Genomic DNA, 16,746 nt, shown 5'->3' with positions numbered 1-16,746 from the left:
CAAGGGGCTGGGTGCTGTGGCTCACACCTGTAATCCCAGCACTTTGGGAAGCCGAGGTGGGCAGATCACGAGGTCAGGAGCTCGAGACCATCCTGGCTAACACGGTGAAACCCCGTCTCTACTAAAAATACAAAAAAAATTAGTCGGGCTTGGTGGTGGGCACGTGCAGTCCCAGCTACTCGGGAGGTTGAAGCAGGTGAATGGCATGAACCTGGGAGGCGGAGCTTGCAGTGAGCTGAGATTGCGCCACTATACTCCAGCCTGGACGACAAAGTGAGACTCTGTCTCGAAAAAAAAAAAAAAAAAAAAAAAAGAAAGACTCAAGGAAAACTAACAGGTTCTATTTAGGTGCCTGAGTAAATTATAATTTGAATTAGGGCAGACAAAAAGAGGAAGAACAGATTTGGAAGAAGTGATAAATTCAGATTTGAACATGTTTGAATTCGTTCTTTCATTTACACATCTTTATTGAATACCCAGTATGTGCCAGGCAATGTGTTAGGTGACAAGTGTAAACTGAGATATCCAGGTGGTAATGACCAGCAGCCAGTTAGATACAGAAATCTCAAACTAAAAGGAAATGTCTGGCATATATAGAAGTGTAGATGTGGAAGTTATCGTCATAAAAATGACTGCTGAAGCTGTGTGAATAGATGTGATCATCGTGGGGAAAAGTGGATTGATTTGGAAGAGTGCCAGCAATACAGTAATGAGTAGAAGCACCAACAATTAAAGGAAGAAGTACTAGGGTTACCACCCTTTTCCTAGTTTTTTTTTTTTTTTTGAGATGGAGTCTCGCTCTGTTGCTCAGGCTGGAGTGTAGTGTTGATCTCGGCTCACTGCAAGCTCTGCCTCCTGGGTTCATGTCATCCTCCTGCCTCAGCCTCCTGAGTAGCTGAGACCACAGGTGCCTGCCACCATGCCCGGCTAATTTTTTGCATTTTTAGTAGAGACGGGGTTTCACCGTGTTAGTCAGGATGGTCTCGATCTCCTGACCTCGTGATCCGCCCACCTCAGCCTCCCAAAGTGCTTTTCCTAGTTTTCCTTCTGGCCAAATGACTGAAAAAGAACAGCTTTGAGTGAGGAAGAAAATAAGACAGTAAAGTTACAAAAACCAAGAAAGAAAACAACTTAAGCAGCACATTATACAGAAAAATCAAGTTAAGATGCATACTAAAGTAGGGAGAAGAATAAATGTGAGGATAAATATGTAAAATAAAATAATAAAGGAGAGATTGGAGAAAGGCGGGGAGGCTTAACTAATCAAAGTCTTAGAGGAAGCAGAAAGGAATAGAATCCCAAAACTCAGGCAAAAGAAATAGAGAGAAACCATGCGAACTCAGACAGAAGAGAAATAAAGACAAAAAGTTTTAAAATGTTGACAATGCCTTTCCCTCTTCCATCCGATAGTGGGACTGAATCTGTACACCAAATAATTACAAAGGTTCCTGCTAGTCTGAACATTCTAGATTTAAGATGAAATTATAATTTGGGAAGCATTTGTCTCCCACCCCTATATTCCTCTAAAGGATATGGAATGTACAAAGTTACCTGAGAAAAGTTAAAGACTGGTTGTGTTGTGCCCCATGCGATGACAGATCTGGTGACTTCCTCTGTGCTGAAGAGTTTACAATTTAAATAAACATTGCATGGTGATTGTTTCTCAGATTCTCCACTAATAAAATCTTTCCCATCTGGCACCATCAACAGCACATGCAATAGCAAAGCACTCTCTTTTGTTGACCCATTCGTCTGAATGACTAAATTATGGGAGGCTGGCATAGCCATGAAGGTTGAAGGATGTGGTGCTAGAGGGCTTGGTGACTTTCGGGTGGGGAGCACCAAGTTCTGTGCTTTCTTTGCAGTTTCCTCATGAATTTGATTTAAGTTTTGTGGATTTTTGGTACAGGTCATATCTTGGTTAAGTTCTGGTAGTGCCTTATTCAGACTTGTAGGAGCACAAAGTGGGGTATAATGGGTATTGCCACTTAACTTAGTATTGATACCAGTGAAATCTTTGTTATCTGTAACAAGCTCCATGGTTACCTATAAAACACAAAAGGAGAAGAGTCAATAAGAATGTCCTTCAGAATTGGAATTAGAATTTTGAGGCTGGAAACAACATCAGATTATTAGGAAATGAATTAACTCATCCTCAAACACTCTAATAGTCAGAATATTAACAGAATGCATATACATTAACTTGCTAGACTAAGAAAAACTAGACAGATGATTTATCAATAACAAAAGATGAACCTGGAAGATCAAGTTAAGCCAGAATAGAAGAAAGTTCCCAGAAAAGAATGGAGACATGTTTAAAGGACCCAGAAATTCAGTTGAAGAGGCTCCCACTGGCTAAATCTAGGACAATTTAAGCATCAGAATGAGTAACAGTAATGGATTATAACCTATTGAATAATAATCCATGAATCCATCCTGATATAAAATAAATATGAGAGAAGAAACAGCTCCTCCATATAGAATGCCAATTAATAAACGCACAAGAGACGGTAGAGTTAGAAATCACCATTTGACAATCATCACAGTAATAAGTGATTCAGGTTAACCCCAGTGGAGAAACATTCTTTAAAATAACTGGCATTACTTTAAAAAAAAATCAACATACTGAAAAATAAAGAAAGGCTGCAGAACTGTTTCTGACTAAGGAGATTAGAAAGATCTGACAAAATGCAATAGATAATCCTGGACTAGAAAAAAAATTTGCTATAAAGGTGTTGGTATAATTGGTGAAATCTCAGTACAGCCTGTAGATATAGCATCAATGCTATGCTGACTTTTAAAACTCTAGAGTATTATTCATTGTTGTTTTTTTTTTTTTTTTTTTTTTTTTTTTTTTTTTTGAGACGGAGTCTTGCTCTGTCGCCCAGGCTGGAGTGCAGCGGCCGGATCTCAGCTCACTGCAACCTCCGCCTCCCGGGTTCACGCCATTCTCCCGCCTCAGCCTCCTGAGTAGCTGGGACCACAGGCGCCCGCCACCTCGCCCGGCTAATTTTTTGTATTTTTAGTAGAGACGGGGTTTCGCCGTGTTAGTCAGGATGGTCTCGATCTCCTGACCTCGTGATCCGCCCGTCTCGGCCTCCCAAAGTGCTGGGATTACAGGCTTGAGCCACCGCGCCCGGCCGATGTCTTTGTTCTAAGGAAATAAATAAAATACAAACTAAAGATTTTAGGGGGAGAGGCATGATGTACAACTTACTCTCAAATAGTTCAGAAAAAAATGTGTATGTACATGTATGGGGGAAGGAGATAAAGGGACAGAAAGAGAGAGACAGTGAAGAGGCAGACAGACAATTATAAAGAAAATGTGACAAATAGTAAGAATTGGGGAGTCTGAGTAAAGGGTATAAAAAAAGTCTAAATGTTAAAAAGTAAAAAAGAAAAGCGATGCAGGATAAATGATGAATTTGAAGAACAGAAGTGGTCACTAACTGTCAGGAGACTCAATTACTAAGGGTAAAAAGTTCTTGCTGTTTCTTTGATCTGAAATCCATAAGTGTTCGTAAGTGTTACACAGCAAGGTTCTCTCTCTTTTTTTTTTTGAGACAGAGTTTCTCTGTCGCCTAGGCTGGAGTGCAGTGGCGCGATCTTGGTTCACTGCAAGCTCCACCTCCCGGGTTCATGCCATTCTCCTGCCTCAGCCTCCCGAGTAGCTGGGACTACAGGCACCCACCACCACATCCGGCTAATTTTTTGTATTTTTTAGTAGAGACGGGGTTTCACCGTGTTAGCCAGGATAGTCTCGATCTCCTGACCTCGTGATCTGCCTGCCTCGGCCTCCCAAAGTGCTGGGATTACAGGCGTGAGCCACCATGCCCGGCCAAGGTTCTTTTACTCTACTGAATATAGACAGCAATCTATCCAGAATAGTATTTCTCTCAAAAGAGCCAGAACAGAAAAACCTTCTAGTTGATCAATCCTATTTATAACCCCTTTCTGATTTTAAACTTTGTAGTCCAGAATGAACCAGGCAGGCAACAACTATAACTTGGATAGCACAAGAGTAAGGTGATGTTAATTTTTTGCAATAATAATCATGTAAGTCTTTAAAGCAAAGTGGTATTTACTAAGACCAAGAAAAGAGAGAAGGCTTTCAAGAAGAAAAGGCAGTATGACAAAACACAGAGGCATGAACCAGTATGATACCTTACTGATTCTTTAAATAGTGTGACATAATTATTGGTAGAGAAGCTGTAGGAGAGAAGGCTGAAACGGTAGGCCAGGGTCATATAGTAAGTCTTGTACTTTATCCTTCGGGTGACTGGGAGTCATGAGGATGTTTTTGGCATGGCTGTGATGATTTTTTTTTTTTTCTTTTGAGACAGAGTCTTGCTTTGTCGCCCAGGCTGGAGTGCAATGGTGTAATCTTGGCTTACTGCAACCTCTGCCTACTGGGTTCAAGCGATTTTTGTGCCTCAGCCTCCCAAGTAGGTGTGATTACAGGCGCAGGTCACCACTCCTGGCTAATTTTTGTATTTTTAGTAGAGATGGGGTTTAGCCATGTTGCCCAGGCTGGTCTTGAACTCCTGAGCTCCGGCAATCTGCCCACCTTGGCCTCCCAAAGTGCTGGGATTATAGGCTTCAGCCACTGCATCCGGCTGATTTTTAAAACTCACCAGGACAAAGCTATACTGAAGCCACACACCCTGATTCTGCCATCTAAGAAATCCTAACTCACCTGAATACAAGGAAATAACCCTCTCTCCAAAGAATTAGATACCAGAATTCATTCTATCAGGCACACTTAGTTACTTTTCTCCTTCTTTATTCCAATTACTCTAGTCTAAGCCACCATCAATCATCTCTTTTCTGGACTAATGCCACAGACCACCTCCCTCTTTCCTCTTGCAGTCTATTCTCCACACAGTAATCTTGTAAAACGGAAATCAGATGTCACTCCCACGCTTCAACATCCTTTCCTTGGATCTTAGGCTAAAATCGAAACTCTTTACCTTACCTACAAAGCTCTGATGATATGGCTTCTACCTGACCATTCAACTCTACTTTCTACCACTCTCTCTCTTGCTCACTATCCTCTGGCAACATTCTATCCCTTGGTGACTCCAAGCCCAGTCCTGCTTTAGGGCTGCTGCACCTGTTATTCTCTCTGGAATGGTCTCTGTGTTTTTTACTTTCTCCTCTTATTCTTCAAATCTCACCTTCTATGTCACCTCCATAGAAAGATGTTCTGTGATCACCATCTCCTACTTTCTCCCAGGTACTCACTATCACATCATACCATTTATTTCCTTCATAGCACTTCCACTGCTCTATTTCAAGAGATGCTACACAAGATCCAAGACCTTGCTTTTCTTGTTCACTGCTATATCCTCTGTACCAGCCAATAATGCATACTCAGCAAATACTTCTGACTTCCTGAATGTGTATCTACATACCTTGAGGGGGCCAAATAGAGTCTGATCATTTTCCTGTTGCACTGGAAGTTGATCACTGAAAGAAAGCAGCTCTGATTGAATGACAGCTCGCAAAGAAAGTGACGCAGATCCAATGATTTCTGGCTGAGGAAGGAGAGAGAACATTTTGGTTAATTAAAGAGAAGCCACAGGAGATCTTACTTAAAGTGACAACATATGATGGCTTATAAAGGAAACCACGCAGGAAGAAAAAAGTTTAATTATCTAAGACAACTCTGAGATCCCACTTTCTGTCATATTTTGGTCTCTCTTCTGGCTTTTGCTACTTCTGTCTATAAGAATACAGAGAGTTTTATAAGCCACAAAGTGGTTGGAAGATTATCTTTTTCTATCACTAAGAGTTAATTCTTACTCAAAATGTTCAACTTCACTATTAAAAATAACAAATAAAATTTAGATGTCACAAATTTTTGCTATTAAAACTAGGGAAATTGTAAAGTTTAATATATCTAATGCTATCAAGGCTATGGAGAAACAAGAGGCTGTCATATGAGTAAAGCTGGATATATAAACTGGAAATATGCTTTTAGATGGCAAATTTGGTAACAAATATTAAAAGCTTTAAATATTTATGCTCTTTGGCCCACTAATTTCATTTCTGGGAATTTGTACTAAAGAAATAATAAACAGGCCAGGCGCGGTGGCTCATGCCTGTAATCCCAGCACTTTCGGAGGTCAAGGCAGGCAGATCACCTCAGGTCAGGAGTTCGAGACCAGCCTGGTCAACATGGTGAAACCCCCGTCTCTACTAAAAATATAAAAAAAAATTAGTCGGGCATGGTGGCGGGTGCCTGTAATCCCAGCTACTCAGGAGGCTGAGGCAGGAGAATCGCTTGCACCCAGGAGGCTGAAGTTGCAGTGAGCCGAGACTGTGCCATTGCACTCCAGTCTGGGCAACAAGAACAAAACTCTGTCACACACACACACACACACACACACACACACACACACACACACACACACAGAAATAAGAAACAATGCATAAAAAGCTTATACACAAATATGTGTATGTTAAAAGTAGTTAACAATGAGATACACCTAGTTGTCCAATAATCAGGAATTAAGCTAATTATATAGCACATCCACATGATGGTATAACATGCAGCCATTAAAATGACATTTACTAAAAGTTTCTAATAATATTAATTGTATTTGTTATAATGTTTGATAAAAGGGTATTAATTCATGTATATCATAAACCTTCAAATACTTACAAAATTATGTGGAAAACATTAAATAGATATTTTGAAGAAAATGAATAAAACCCTCAAAATGCTAAATGATAAAAGAAAGAATAAAACCTACATACAAAATTATATAACATATTGTATTCATTGGAAAAAGACAATGCAGATAGGCATAAATGCTAACAATAGTTACTTCTTGGTGACAGAATTACAGGCAATTTTGCCTTTTAAAATTATTTTCGAGTTTTCTACAAAATATGTAAAACTCTTTTATAATTAGAAAAAAAAATGCTGGCCAGGCGCAGTGGCTCACACCTGTAATTCCAGTACTTTGGGAGGCCAAGGCGGGCGAATCACGAGGTCAGGAGATCCAGACCATGCTGGCTAACACAGTGAAACCCTGTCTCTACTAAAAATACAAAAAAATTAGCCGGGCTTGGTGGCGGGCGCCTGTAGTCCCTACTCTGGAGGCTGAGGCAGGAGAATGGTCTGAATCCGTGAGGCGGAGCTTGTAGTGAGCTGAGATCGCACCACTGCACTCCAGCCTGGGCAACAAAGAGAGACTCCGTCTCAAAAAAAAAAAGAAAAAAAAAAAAAAGAAAAAAAGAAAAGAAAAAAAATGCCATTAATTAGGTATAGGAAAATGATTCAATGTAAATACATCGAAATGTTAATAGAGTTTATTTTGAGTTATGAAATGATGCCTTTCCCGCCCTTTCTATTTTGCTATAATTTTCCAAAAAGGACCTGTATTGTATATGTCTTCTGAAAAAAGCAAAAGAAAACAAGATGTTCTTCATGCTATCCATACCAAATAAGAGGTCAAAAGATTATAAAGACTATTCTTTTATTGAAGGAAGTAAAAACTGCTTGTTATAGTTTGTTGATTTACGTTATGCCAGCTGCAAGCAATTTTATAAACTTGGAATTAGTTGATCAAAACTGCTACTCACAACTGTATTATTTTGGGCTTGGATAACTTATGTATTCTGCCTGCAAACAGGAAGTAGAATCTCAAATTAAGGCTAATAGGCTGTATCAATATAGCTACCTTTCTCTAGAAGGGAACAGCACAATAAAGAGGTTAAGAACTTGGGATCTAAAGACAGCAGATTTGGGATAGTGTCTTGGTTCTTTTATTAGATTGAGTGATCTTAGACATGTTGTTTCACCAAATCTCAGTTTCTTCATCTGTAAAACGAAGATAATAATGTACCTAAATCACAGAGTTGTGGTGATTAAAATTGATAGTGTGCTCGTGTAGATTCTTTAGTATTACATCTGGCCCATGACAAACAGCAGAGATTTGTGGTAGTAATAATAATAATAACAATGAATTATTAGTACTGCCTGCACCTGAAGATTCCTAGTTTAGGCAAGAATACAGTTTTAGGTATGCCCCAAATCCCTGGGGTGAAGGTAAGGCAAAGGCCAAAATCATTCAAAGTACCTTTTTCTGTGGAGTTTTCTTTGTATAAATTTGGAAAGTGAGGTTGGAATTCCACCAGTGCTCTATCATTGGGCCACCAAACTGTACTGGAAACACAAATCGCTGCTGGAACTTCACCTCTGTAAGGAGAACCAGACACACAGACATGTCACACCACCCAACTGAAGTCATCATCAATCCATGCCTTGATACCACCTGCTTCCCTTTCAAATTTAATTAAAATCTCCTGCAGAAATCTTGTCAGTGTAATTTCACAGAAAGCTAGGGCTGTAGGACTGAATGAGCAGGGACAAAGAAAACCCTGAAGATAGTACACAGAAGACAGGCAGTGCTATGTTGCTCTACTTTGCTATGAGAAATGAATGCCGATCATGAGTACGGGATGTGTAAGGAGACATACCTATACACTTCACTGGGTTTTAGGTAATAGGACTGTTTTTAAAAGACAAGTTGGTAGTAGTATACTAAAAGAAGGGGGCTGGTTGGAGGTGGAACAATGAGGGATAAACAGATAAATAGAAGAATGGAATAAAAAACTATAATAACAAAAATAAGCTTATCTTCTGGACACTCCTACTGTCACAAACAAGGTATCAGGTACCGATGTTAGCAGTGTCAGGCAAAGTAAAGTCTGTCTCTTGGGTGGAAAGGAAGGGGTTTCTGCTATAAGTGTAAGTGGAAGAAGTGATGGTGGTATTTGAGTTTGTGCTCATGGCTATCGAGTTTTAACTGGTAAATAAAAAGAATTTGAGGCCAGGTGCGGTGGCTCATGCCTGTAATCCCAGCACTTTGGGAGGCCGAGACGGGCGGATCACGAGGTCAGGAGATTGAGACCATCCTGGTTAACACGGTGAAACCCCGTCTCTACTAAAAATACAAGGAAAAAAAAAAAAAATTAGCCGGGCAAGGTGGTGGGCGCCTGAAGTCCCAGCTACTCAGGAGGCTGAGGCAGAATGGTGTGAACCTGGGAGGCAGAGCTTACAGTGAGCCTAGATCACGCCATTGCACTCCAGCCTGGGCAACAGAGCGAGACTCTGTCTCAAAAATAAATAAATAAAATAAATAGCCGGGCGCGGAGGCTCAAGCCTGTAATCCCAGCACTTTGGGAGGCCGAGACGGGCGGATCACGAGGTCAGGAGATCGAGACCATCCTGGCTAACACGGTGAAACCCCGTCTCTACTAAAAAATACAAAAAAACTAGCCGGGCGAGGTGGCGGGTGCCTGTAGTCCCAGCTACTCCGGAGGCTGAGGCAGGAGAATAGCGTGAATCCGGGAGGCGGAGCTTGCAGTGAGCTGAGATCAGGTCACTGCACTCCAGCCTGGGTGACAGAGCAAGACTCCGTCTCAAAAAAAAATAAATAAAAATAAAATAAAATAAAATAACAAATAAATCAATAAAATAAAATAAAATAAAGAATTTGACACCAGAATCAAAGGATGTAAGTTTAAGCTCCAGTTCTATTGTTTATTATTACCACCTCAGAAACACTTTATCACCTATAAAATGATCTTCCTGTCCATTCACCGCTAAGGCCCTTAAAATGGATCATGAATCTGAAGAATCCTCACAAGAGGCCCAGTTATGAAGAGAATCTGCTATTTCTAGCATTCATTCAAATAACCCATTTTAACCTACTGATCTCTCTAGTCATCTCTGGCCGTATTAATTGGTGACTCTATACTTTTCTTGGTACTGTTGGACAGGATCTGGACCTTGCTGTGTGGATCAATGCACAGGAACTATGAACAAAAGGTCTGGGCCCAGGAAGCCCACATCCACTAGATCAGTTTATTTGGTTGCCCTACCTGGGAAAGGGAAGTAAGATAACACCTGCACCTCATTGGTGTGCTGGGAGGATCAACTGAGGTAATAAAGGAAAAAGCACTTTGGACACTGTAAAATTCTTTATGTACAAACAGAATTCTATTTCAATTTCTCCTTACTACTTAGGTACATTCTTGTACTGTTACTATATTTCTCATATAATTCTCTGTTTCTTAAGCTCATTATTTTTCACCACTGAGTAAAGTTAATTTACGTTATGCCAACTGCAAACAATTTTATAAACTTGGAATTAGTTGATCACAACTGTATTACTTTGGGCTTAGTTGGAATTAGTTGATCACAACTGTATTATTTTGGGCTTCGTTGGAATTAGTTGATCACAACTGTATAATTTTGGGCTTGGATAACTGATGTATTCTGTCTGTGAGTTAAGTGAGTTAAGGCAGTAAGTGAAGAAAAAATTCAGGTAAATAACTTGCTAACAGTGTCCCAGAGAAGATTTTTTTCAAGAGTTGAAAGGGATCCAGATTAATACCTAGTCTAATCCATATTACTACTAAGAGAGGCCCACAGGTAAGACAGTGATTTTGCCTAAGGTGCATGATTAGTGTGTGGTACAATCAGAACTAGAATCCAGTCTTGCAATTCTTGGCTCAATGCTTATTCCACATTTCCCATATAATCTTTCTCAGAAAAACATAGAGAGGATCAACCACTGTGGCCAACAATAAAAATAAATGTTTAGGAAGCAATATAGATTAAGGCACATTTTGGAATCGAAATGGTGCTAGGTTGAAATTCTAGTTCTACCATAAACCAGCTGTGTGATATTATACAAGCTACTTAATTAATTTACGTCTCAGTTTCCTCTTTCCTCATCTGTGAGTTTCCTCTTTTCTCTTTATGTCCTGATATGCAAAAATTCCTAAGATTAAAGGCAAGGTGCAGAACCATGTATAGGTTGGGCAGCCCTAACCCCAAAACTCAAAACCCAAAATGCTCCAAAATCCAAAACTTTCTGAATGCCAATATGATGCCAGAGTGGAAAATACCATACCCTACCTCATGTGATGGGTCTCAGGGTCTCAGTCAAAACGCAGTGAAAACTTTATTTCATGTACAAAAGTATTTAAAACATTGTACAAAATTACCTTCAGGCTATGCGTATAAGGTCTATATGATACATAAGTGAATTTCATGTTTAGCTTTGGGTCCTATGCCCAAGATAGCTTATTAATGTATATGCAAATATCCCAAAATCTGAAAAAATCTGAAATCCTAAATACTTTTGGTTCTAACCATTTTGAAGAAAGGACACTCAACTTGTGTATGGTGCACTAACACTTGCAGAAACGCGGGGGACGGGAGGCGGGGGAAGGGATAAACCAACCTTGTCCAACCTGTGAGCCCACAAGTGGCCCAAGATGGCTTTGAATGCAGCCCAACACAAATCTGTAAACTATCTTAAAACACTGTAAGATTTTTTTGCGATTTTTTTTTTTAAGCTCATCAGCTATTGTTAGTGTTAGTGTATTTTATGTGTGGTCCAAGACAATTCTTCCAATGTGGCCCATGGAAGCCAAAAGATTGGACACCCCTGGAATAAACATATTTGCTGATACACACGTGTGCACGCACACATACACACATACACACATCTATCTATCTATCTATCTATCTATCTATCTATCTATCTATCTGCCTATCTATCTATCTATCTATCTATCTATCTATCTATCTATCTGCCTGGCTATCTATCTATAATGGCTTAAGGAAGGATATACAAGCAACAACCTTGTTTGTCTGCAAGGATGCAACTTTTGAATTTTGAACCATGTGAATGGATAATCTAGTTCTAAAAGGAAACAAAATAAAGCAAAGTAAAAATTTAAAAATCCCATGTTAGTATGCTGTAAAGGAAAAGTTATTTGACTATGTAGTAGGAGTGTTAGGACCACATCTTTTATTTCTCAAACTACTTCCCAGAGAAGAAACTTAACACTGATGAACTGACTATTCATAGATCAAACTGGAAAACCAAGGCAAAGCTATCCTCAGAATATATTAGAAAAGTGGCTGTAATTTTGGGTGGCAGGAACATAAATGTCTATTATATTATCCTTTTTCTGTATCTGAAATATTTAAAACAAATTAGAAAAAAAAAGACAACACCAAAAGCATAGCAACAAAAGAAAAAAACAGATAAACTAGAGTACATAAAAATGAAAAACTTTTGTGCTGTAAACAATACCATCTAGAGAGTGAAAGGACAACCCACAGAATGGGAGAAAATATTTGCAAATCATAGATCTGATAAGGGGCTTGTATCTAGGATACACAAAGAACTCTTATAACTCAGTAACAAAGAGTCCGATTTGAAAATGAACAAAGGATCTGAATAGGCATTTCACATGAAAAGATGCTTGACATGACTGGCCATCAGGAAAATGCAAATCAAAATCAATATGATGTCACTTCACATCCACCAGGATGACCAGAATAAAAAAGAATGGAAAGTAACAAGTGTTGATGAGGATGTAGACAAATTAGAACATTCATACACTGCTAGTGGGAAAATGGTGCAGCCACTGTTGAAAACAGTCTGGTAATTCTTGAAAAAGTTAAAACATAAAGTTACCATATGACCCAGCAATTCTACCATTAGATATATACCCAACGGAAATGAAAGCACACGGTCCATACAAAACCATGTACACAAATGTTCACATAGCAGCATTATGCAAAATTGCCAAAAAGTGGAAACAACCTGAATGTCCATCAACTGAGGAAAGGATAAATGAAATGTGGTGTATCTATGCAATGGAGTATTAGCCATAGAAAGGAATGAAGGACTGATATATACTATAACATGAAACCTAAAAATATTATGGTAAGTCAAAGACAGTAGTCAAAAAAATCACAAGTTGCATGATTCCATTTATATGAGACATCCAGAATGGACAAACTGATAGAGACAGAAAGATTAGCAGTTGCTTAGGGCTGGGGAAAGAGGGAAATGGGAAGTGAAAGCTAGTAAGTATGGGGCTTCTTTTAGGGGAATGAAAATGTTCTAAAATTAGATTGTGGTGATAGCTGCACAGCCTTGAAAATATTGGCCGGGCATGGTGGCTCACGCCTGTATCCCAGCACTGTGGGAGGCCAAGGCAGGTGGATCACTTAAGGTCAGGAGTTCAAGACCAGCCTGATCAACATGGTGAAACCCTGTCTCTACTAAAAATACAAAAATTAGCCAGGCATGCTGGCACACACCTGTAATCCCAGTTACTCAGGTGGCTAAGGCAGGAGAATTGCTTGAAGCCAGGAGGTGGAGGTTGCAGTGAGCTGAGATCATGCAACTGTACTCTAGCCTAGGTGACAAAATGAGACTCCGTTGCAAAAAAAATAAATAAATAAATAAAAATTGTATACTTTAAATGAGTAAATTGTACGGTATGTAAATTATGTCTTGTTAAAGTTGTTTTAAAATAAGAAAAATGGAGACAGTTGAAAGAAAATGATTTAAGCATCATAATTTTTGAGTTCTAGTCTCAGTAATGTTACTAGTGACCTGCTGCCTTATATTAGAATAGTCATAGTATCACTGGGCCTGTTTACTCCCTTATAAAATACAGAAATTACAGTAGATTCACTTCAAAGTTCTTTCTAGCTCTAAGATTTTATGATACTACAAAAGTCAAATGAGGCCAGGCGTGATGGCTTATGCCTTTAATCCCAGCACTCTGGGAGGCCGAGGTGCGTGGATCACCTGAAGTCAGGAGTTCGAGACCACCCTGGCCAACATGGTGAAACCACGTCTCTACTAAAAAATACAAAAATTAGCTGGGTGAGGTGGCATGCGCCTGTAATCCCAGCTACTCAGGAGGCTGAGATGGGAGAACTGCTTGAACCCGGGAGGCGGAGGCTGCAGTGAGTAGAGATTGCGCCACCACACTCCAGCCTGGGCGAAAGAGCGAGACTTCATGTCAAAAAAAAAAAAAAAAAGGTCAAATGAGTAATTAGGAATTCAAAAATTCTTCCAAAGTCAGAATGTCTAAGGTGCAGAAAACCAGTGTGTCTCTTACTTCCATTTGCAATTTTACTGGAGGCGAGTCGAACAACCTCAGTGATCAAAGCCGTCTTTCCCAATCCGCTTTCCGAAAAGCCCACAGGAAAGTGATATTCTACAAAGAAAGTGCTACAAAGAAAAACAAAAAAAGTGATTAAAAACTAACCAAACAATAAACCTAATTTCCGTCTGATAAATCCAACATATATTTGAAGTCCTATTTTCAGGACCTCTAGTACTCAGAAGCCTTACCTCTTCTTCAAAGCTTTCCACCAACCCTTGTCAGAGAATCAAAGGCTCCCTTTCTTGCGTTCCCACAGCACTTTTAATACAAAACATCCATTTTGGGCCCTAAAGCCTTATGTTATAGATAGCCATTTAAATGTTTCTCTGTCCTGCTAACTGTAAGATATGTAAGAACAGAGTCTGTGTCTTAATTTTCTTTAGTCCCATACTTACACGGTTCTTGGGATCTGGTGGGGATTCAGTATATTTCTGTACATTAAATGATGCATATGAAAACACATCCCAAATCACAGTATTATACAACTGTTGATTATTATCATCAGACACACTTTCGAAAAATGTCAAATTTAGCTTTCTCATGTTAGAGACATACCGCTTTTTTGCTGTAGTCACCTTAGGTGGTGGACCAGCATAGCTTTTTTTGTCAGGGGTCATCTGATGATTATCTGGAGGAATTCCCATAGTTTCAACGATGATTCTGACTGAATGTGTTCTACCCAGAAGGGCCAGTCTATCCACACTTAGTGTCATCGTTTGGGCATCTTCTGGAGTTTCTGAGAGCATCTGTTGTTCAACCAAATTTCTGAAAGGAGTTCACACGAGCAGTGAGGCATACTGTTACAGGCTTCACATGAAACAATCTAGTATGCATAGGCAAGATGAGGAAAGAGGGAGGGCAGCAAGTTTTTATTTTCTTATTTTTATTTTTGCACAGGGTATTGCTCTGTCACCCAGGCCGGAGTGCAGTGGCATGATCATGGCTCACTGCAGCCTTGACCTCCTGGGTTCAAATGATCCTCCCACCTCAACTTCCCAAGTAGCTGGGACCATAAGCATGGGTCATCACACCTGGCTAATTTTTGTATTTTTTATACAGATGAGATATTACTATGTTGCCCAGGCTGGTCTTTAACTCCCAGACTCAAGCAATCCTCCTGCCTCAGCCTCCCAAAGTGCTGGGATTACAGGTGTGAACCACCACACCCAGTCAAGCATCTTGATTCACAAGTTATCAAGGATTGGAAACAGCCTTAATTATCAGAATTCTAGTCCTATAGTGCAAGAAATCTCAAAAAATGTAAAAACAATTATAATCTAAAGGTTTGAGAGTGTATATTCAGGGTAACTGGAATCTATGCTCCCAGGTACAAAAAAATTTTTAAATACTATATATACATATACACACACATACACATATATATACACATACACACACAACTTATACACACATACACACACACACACACACACACAACACATATATATACAATACACACAAGTACAGAAACTGAAACTACAAATTTAGGTTTTTCTAGAAGGGACACAGACCTTATTTCAGTTACCCACTATCCTAATGTAACTACTATTGTCACTTTTGTGTATTTCTTCTCATTTGTTTTCCTTATGCATATTTTCTACATAGTCGTGATTACAGTACACATACAACTTAGACTCCTGCTTTCTTCCTTAACCATTTAAATTCTACCCATCTTGGCAGAATCAATAAAATGAAAATGACCATACTGCCAAAAGCAATCTACAAATTCAGAGCAATTCCCATCAAAATACCCTCATCATTCTTCACAGAACTAGAAAAAAAAATCTTAAAATTCATATGGAACCAAAAAAAGAGCCCAATTAGCCAAAGCAAGACTAAGCAAAAAGAACAAATCTGGAGGCATCACATTACCTGACTTCAAACTATACTGTAAGGCCACAGTCACCAAAACAGCATGGTATTGGTATAAAAATAGACACACAGACCAATGAAACAGAATAGAGAATCCAGAAATAAAGCCAAATATTTATAGCCAACTGATCTTCGACAAAACAAACAAAAACAGATAGTGGTGAAAGGACACCCTATTCAACAAATGGTGTTGAGACAATTGGCAAGCCACATGTAGAAGAATGAAATTGGATGTTCACCTCTCACCTTATAAAAATATCGACTCAAGATGGATCAAGGACTAAATCTAAGACCTCAAATCATAAAAATTCTAGAAGACAACAATGGAAAAACCCTTCTAGACATTGGTTTAGACAAAGAATTCATGATCAAGAACTCAAAAGCAAATGCAACAAAAACAAAGATAAATAGATGGGACTTAATTAAACTAAAAAGCTTCTGCACAGCAAAAGAAACAGTCAGCAGAGTAAACAGACAACCCACAGAATGGGAGAAAATCTTCACAGTCTATACATCTGACAAAGGACTAATATCTAGAATCTATAAGGAATGTAAACAAATTAGCGAGAAAAAAATCAAACAATCCCATCAAAAGTGGGCTAAGGATATGAATAAACAATTCTCAAAAGAAGATATACAAATGGCCAACAAATGTATGAAAATATGCTCAACATCACTAATGATCAGGGAAATGCAAATCAAAACCATAGTGCGATACCATTTTACTCCTGCAAGAATGGCCATTAAAAAAAAAAAAAAAGAATGTTGGTGGGGATGTGGTGAAAAGGGAACACTATTACGCTGCTGGTGGGAATGTAAACTAGTACAACAACTATGGAAAACAGTCTAGACATTCCCTTTTTTTTT

At 39.1% G+C, this 16,746-nt stretch overlaps 1 protein-coding gene across 1 annotated transcript in view; it reads right to left on the bottom strand.

The window, feature by feature from the left end:
- The window catches only part of C2CD3 (C2 domain containing 3 centriole elongation regulator), a 159,882-nt gene that overhangs the window by 82,234 nt on the left and 60,902 nt on the right, over positions 1-16,746 (bottom strand). Inside the window, 5 exon segments of the mRNA XM_017885241.1 lie at positions 1,552-2,046; positions 5,415-5,537; positions 8,091-8,209; positions 13,960-14,072; positions 14,563-14,772. Coding sequence (XP_017740730.1) covers positions 1,552-2,046; positions 5,415-5,537; positions 8,091-8,209; positions 13,960-14,072; positions 14,563-14,772 — 1,060 coding nt within the window.

This window comes from Rhinopithecus bieti, unplaced genomic scaffold (genome assembly GCF_001698545.2).
Source record: "Rhinopithecus bieti isolate Rb0 unplaced genomic scaffold, ASM169854v2 scaffold_14549, whole genome shotgun sequence".
NCBI lineage: Eukaryota > Metazoa > Chordata > Mammalia > Primates > Cercopithecidae > Rhinopithecus > Rhinopithecus bieti.
Note: the sequence above shows the minus strand (reverse complement) of the source record. Positions and strands in the feature narration are given on the sequence as shown.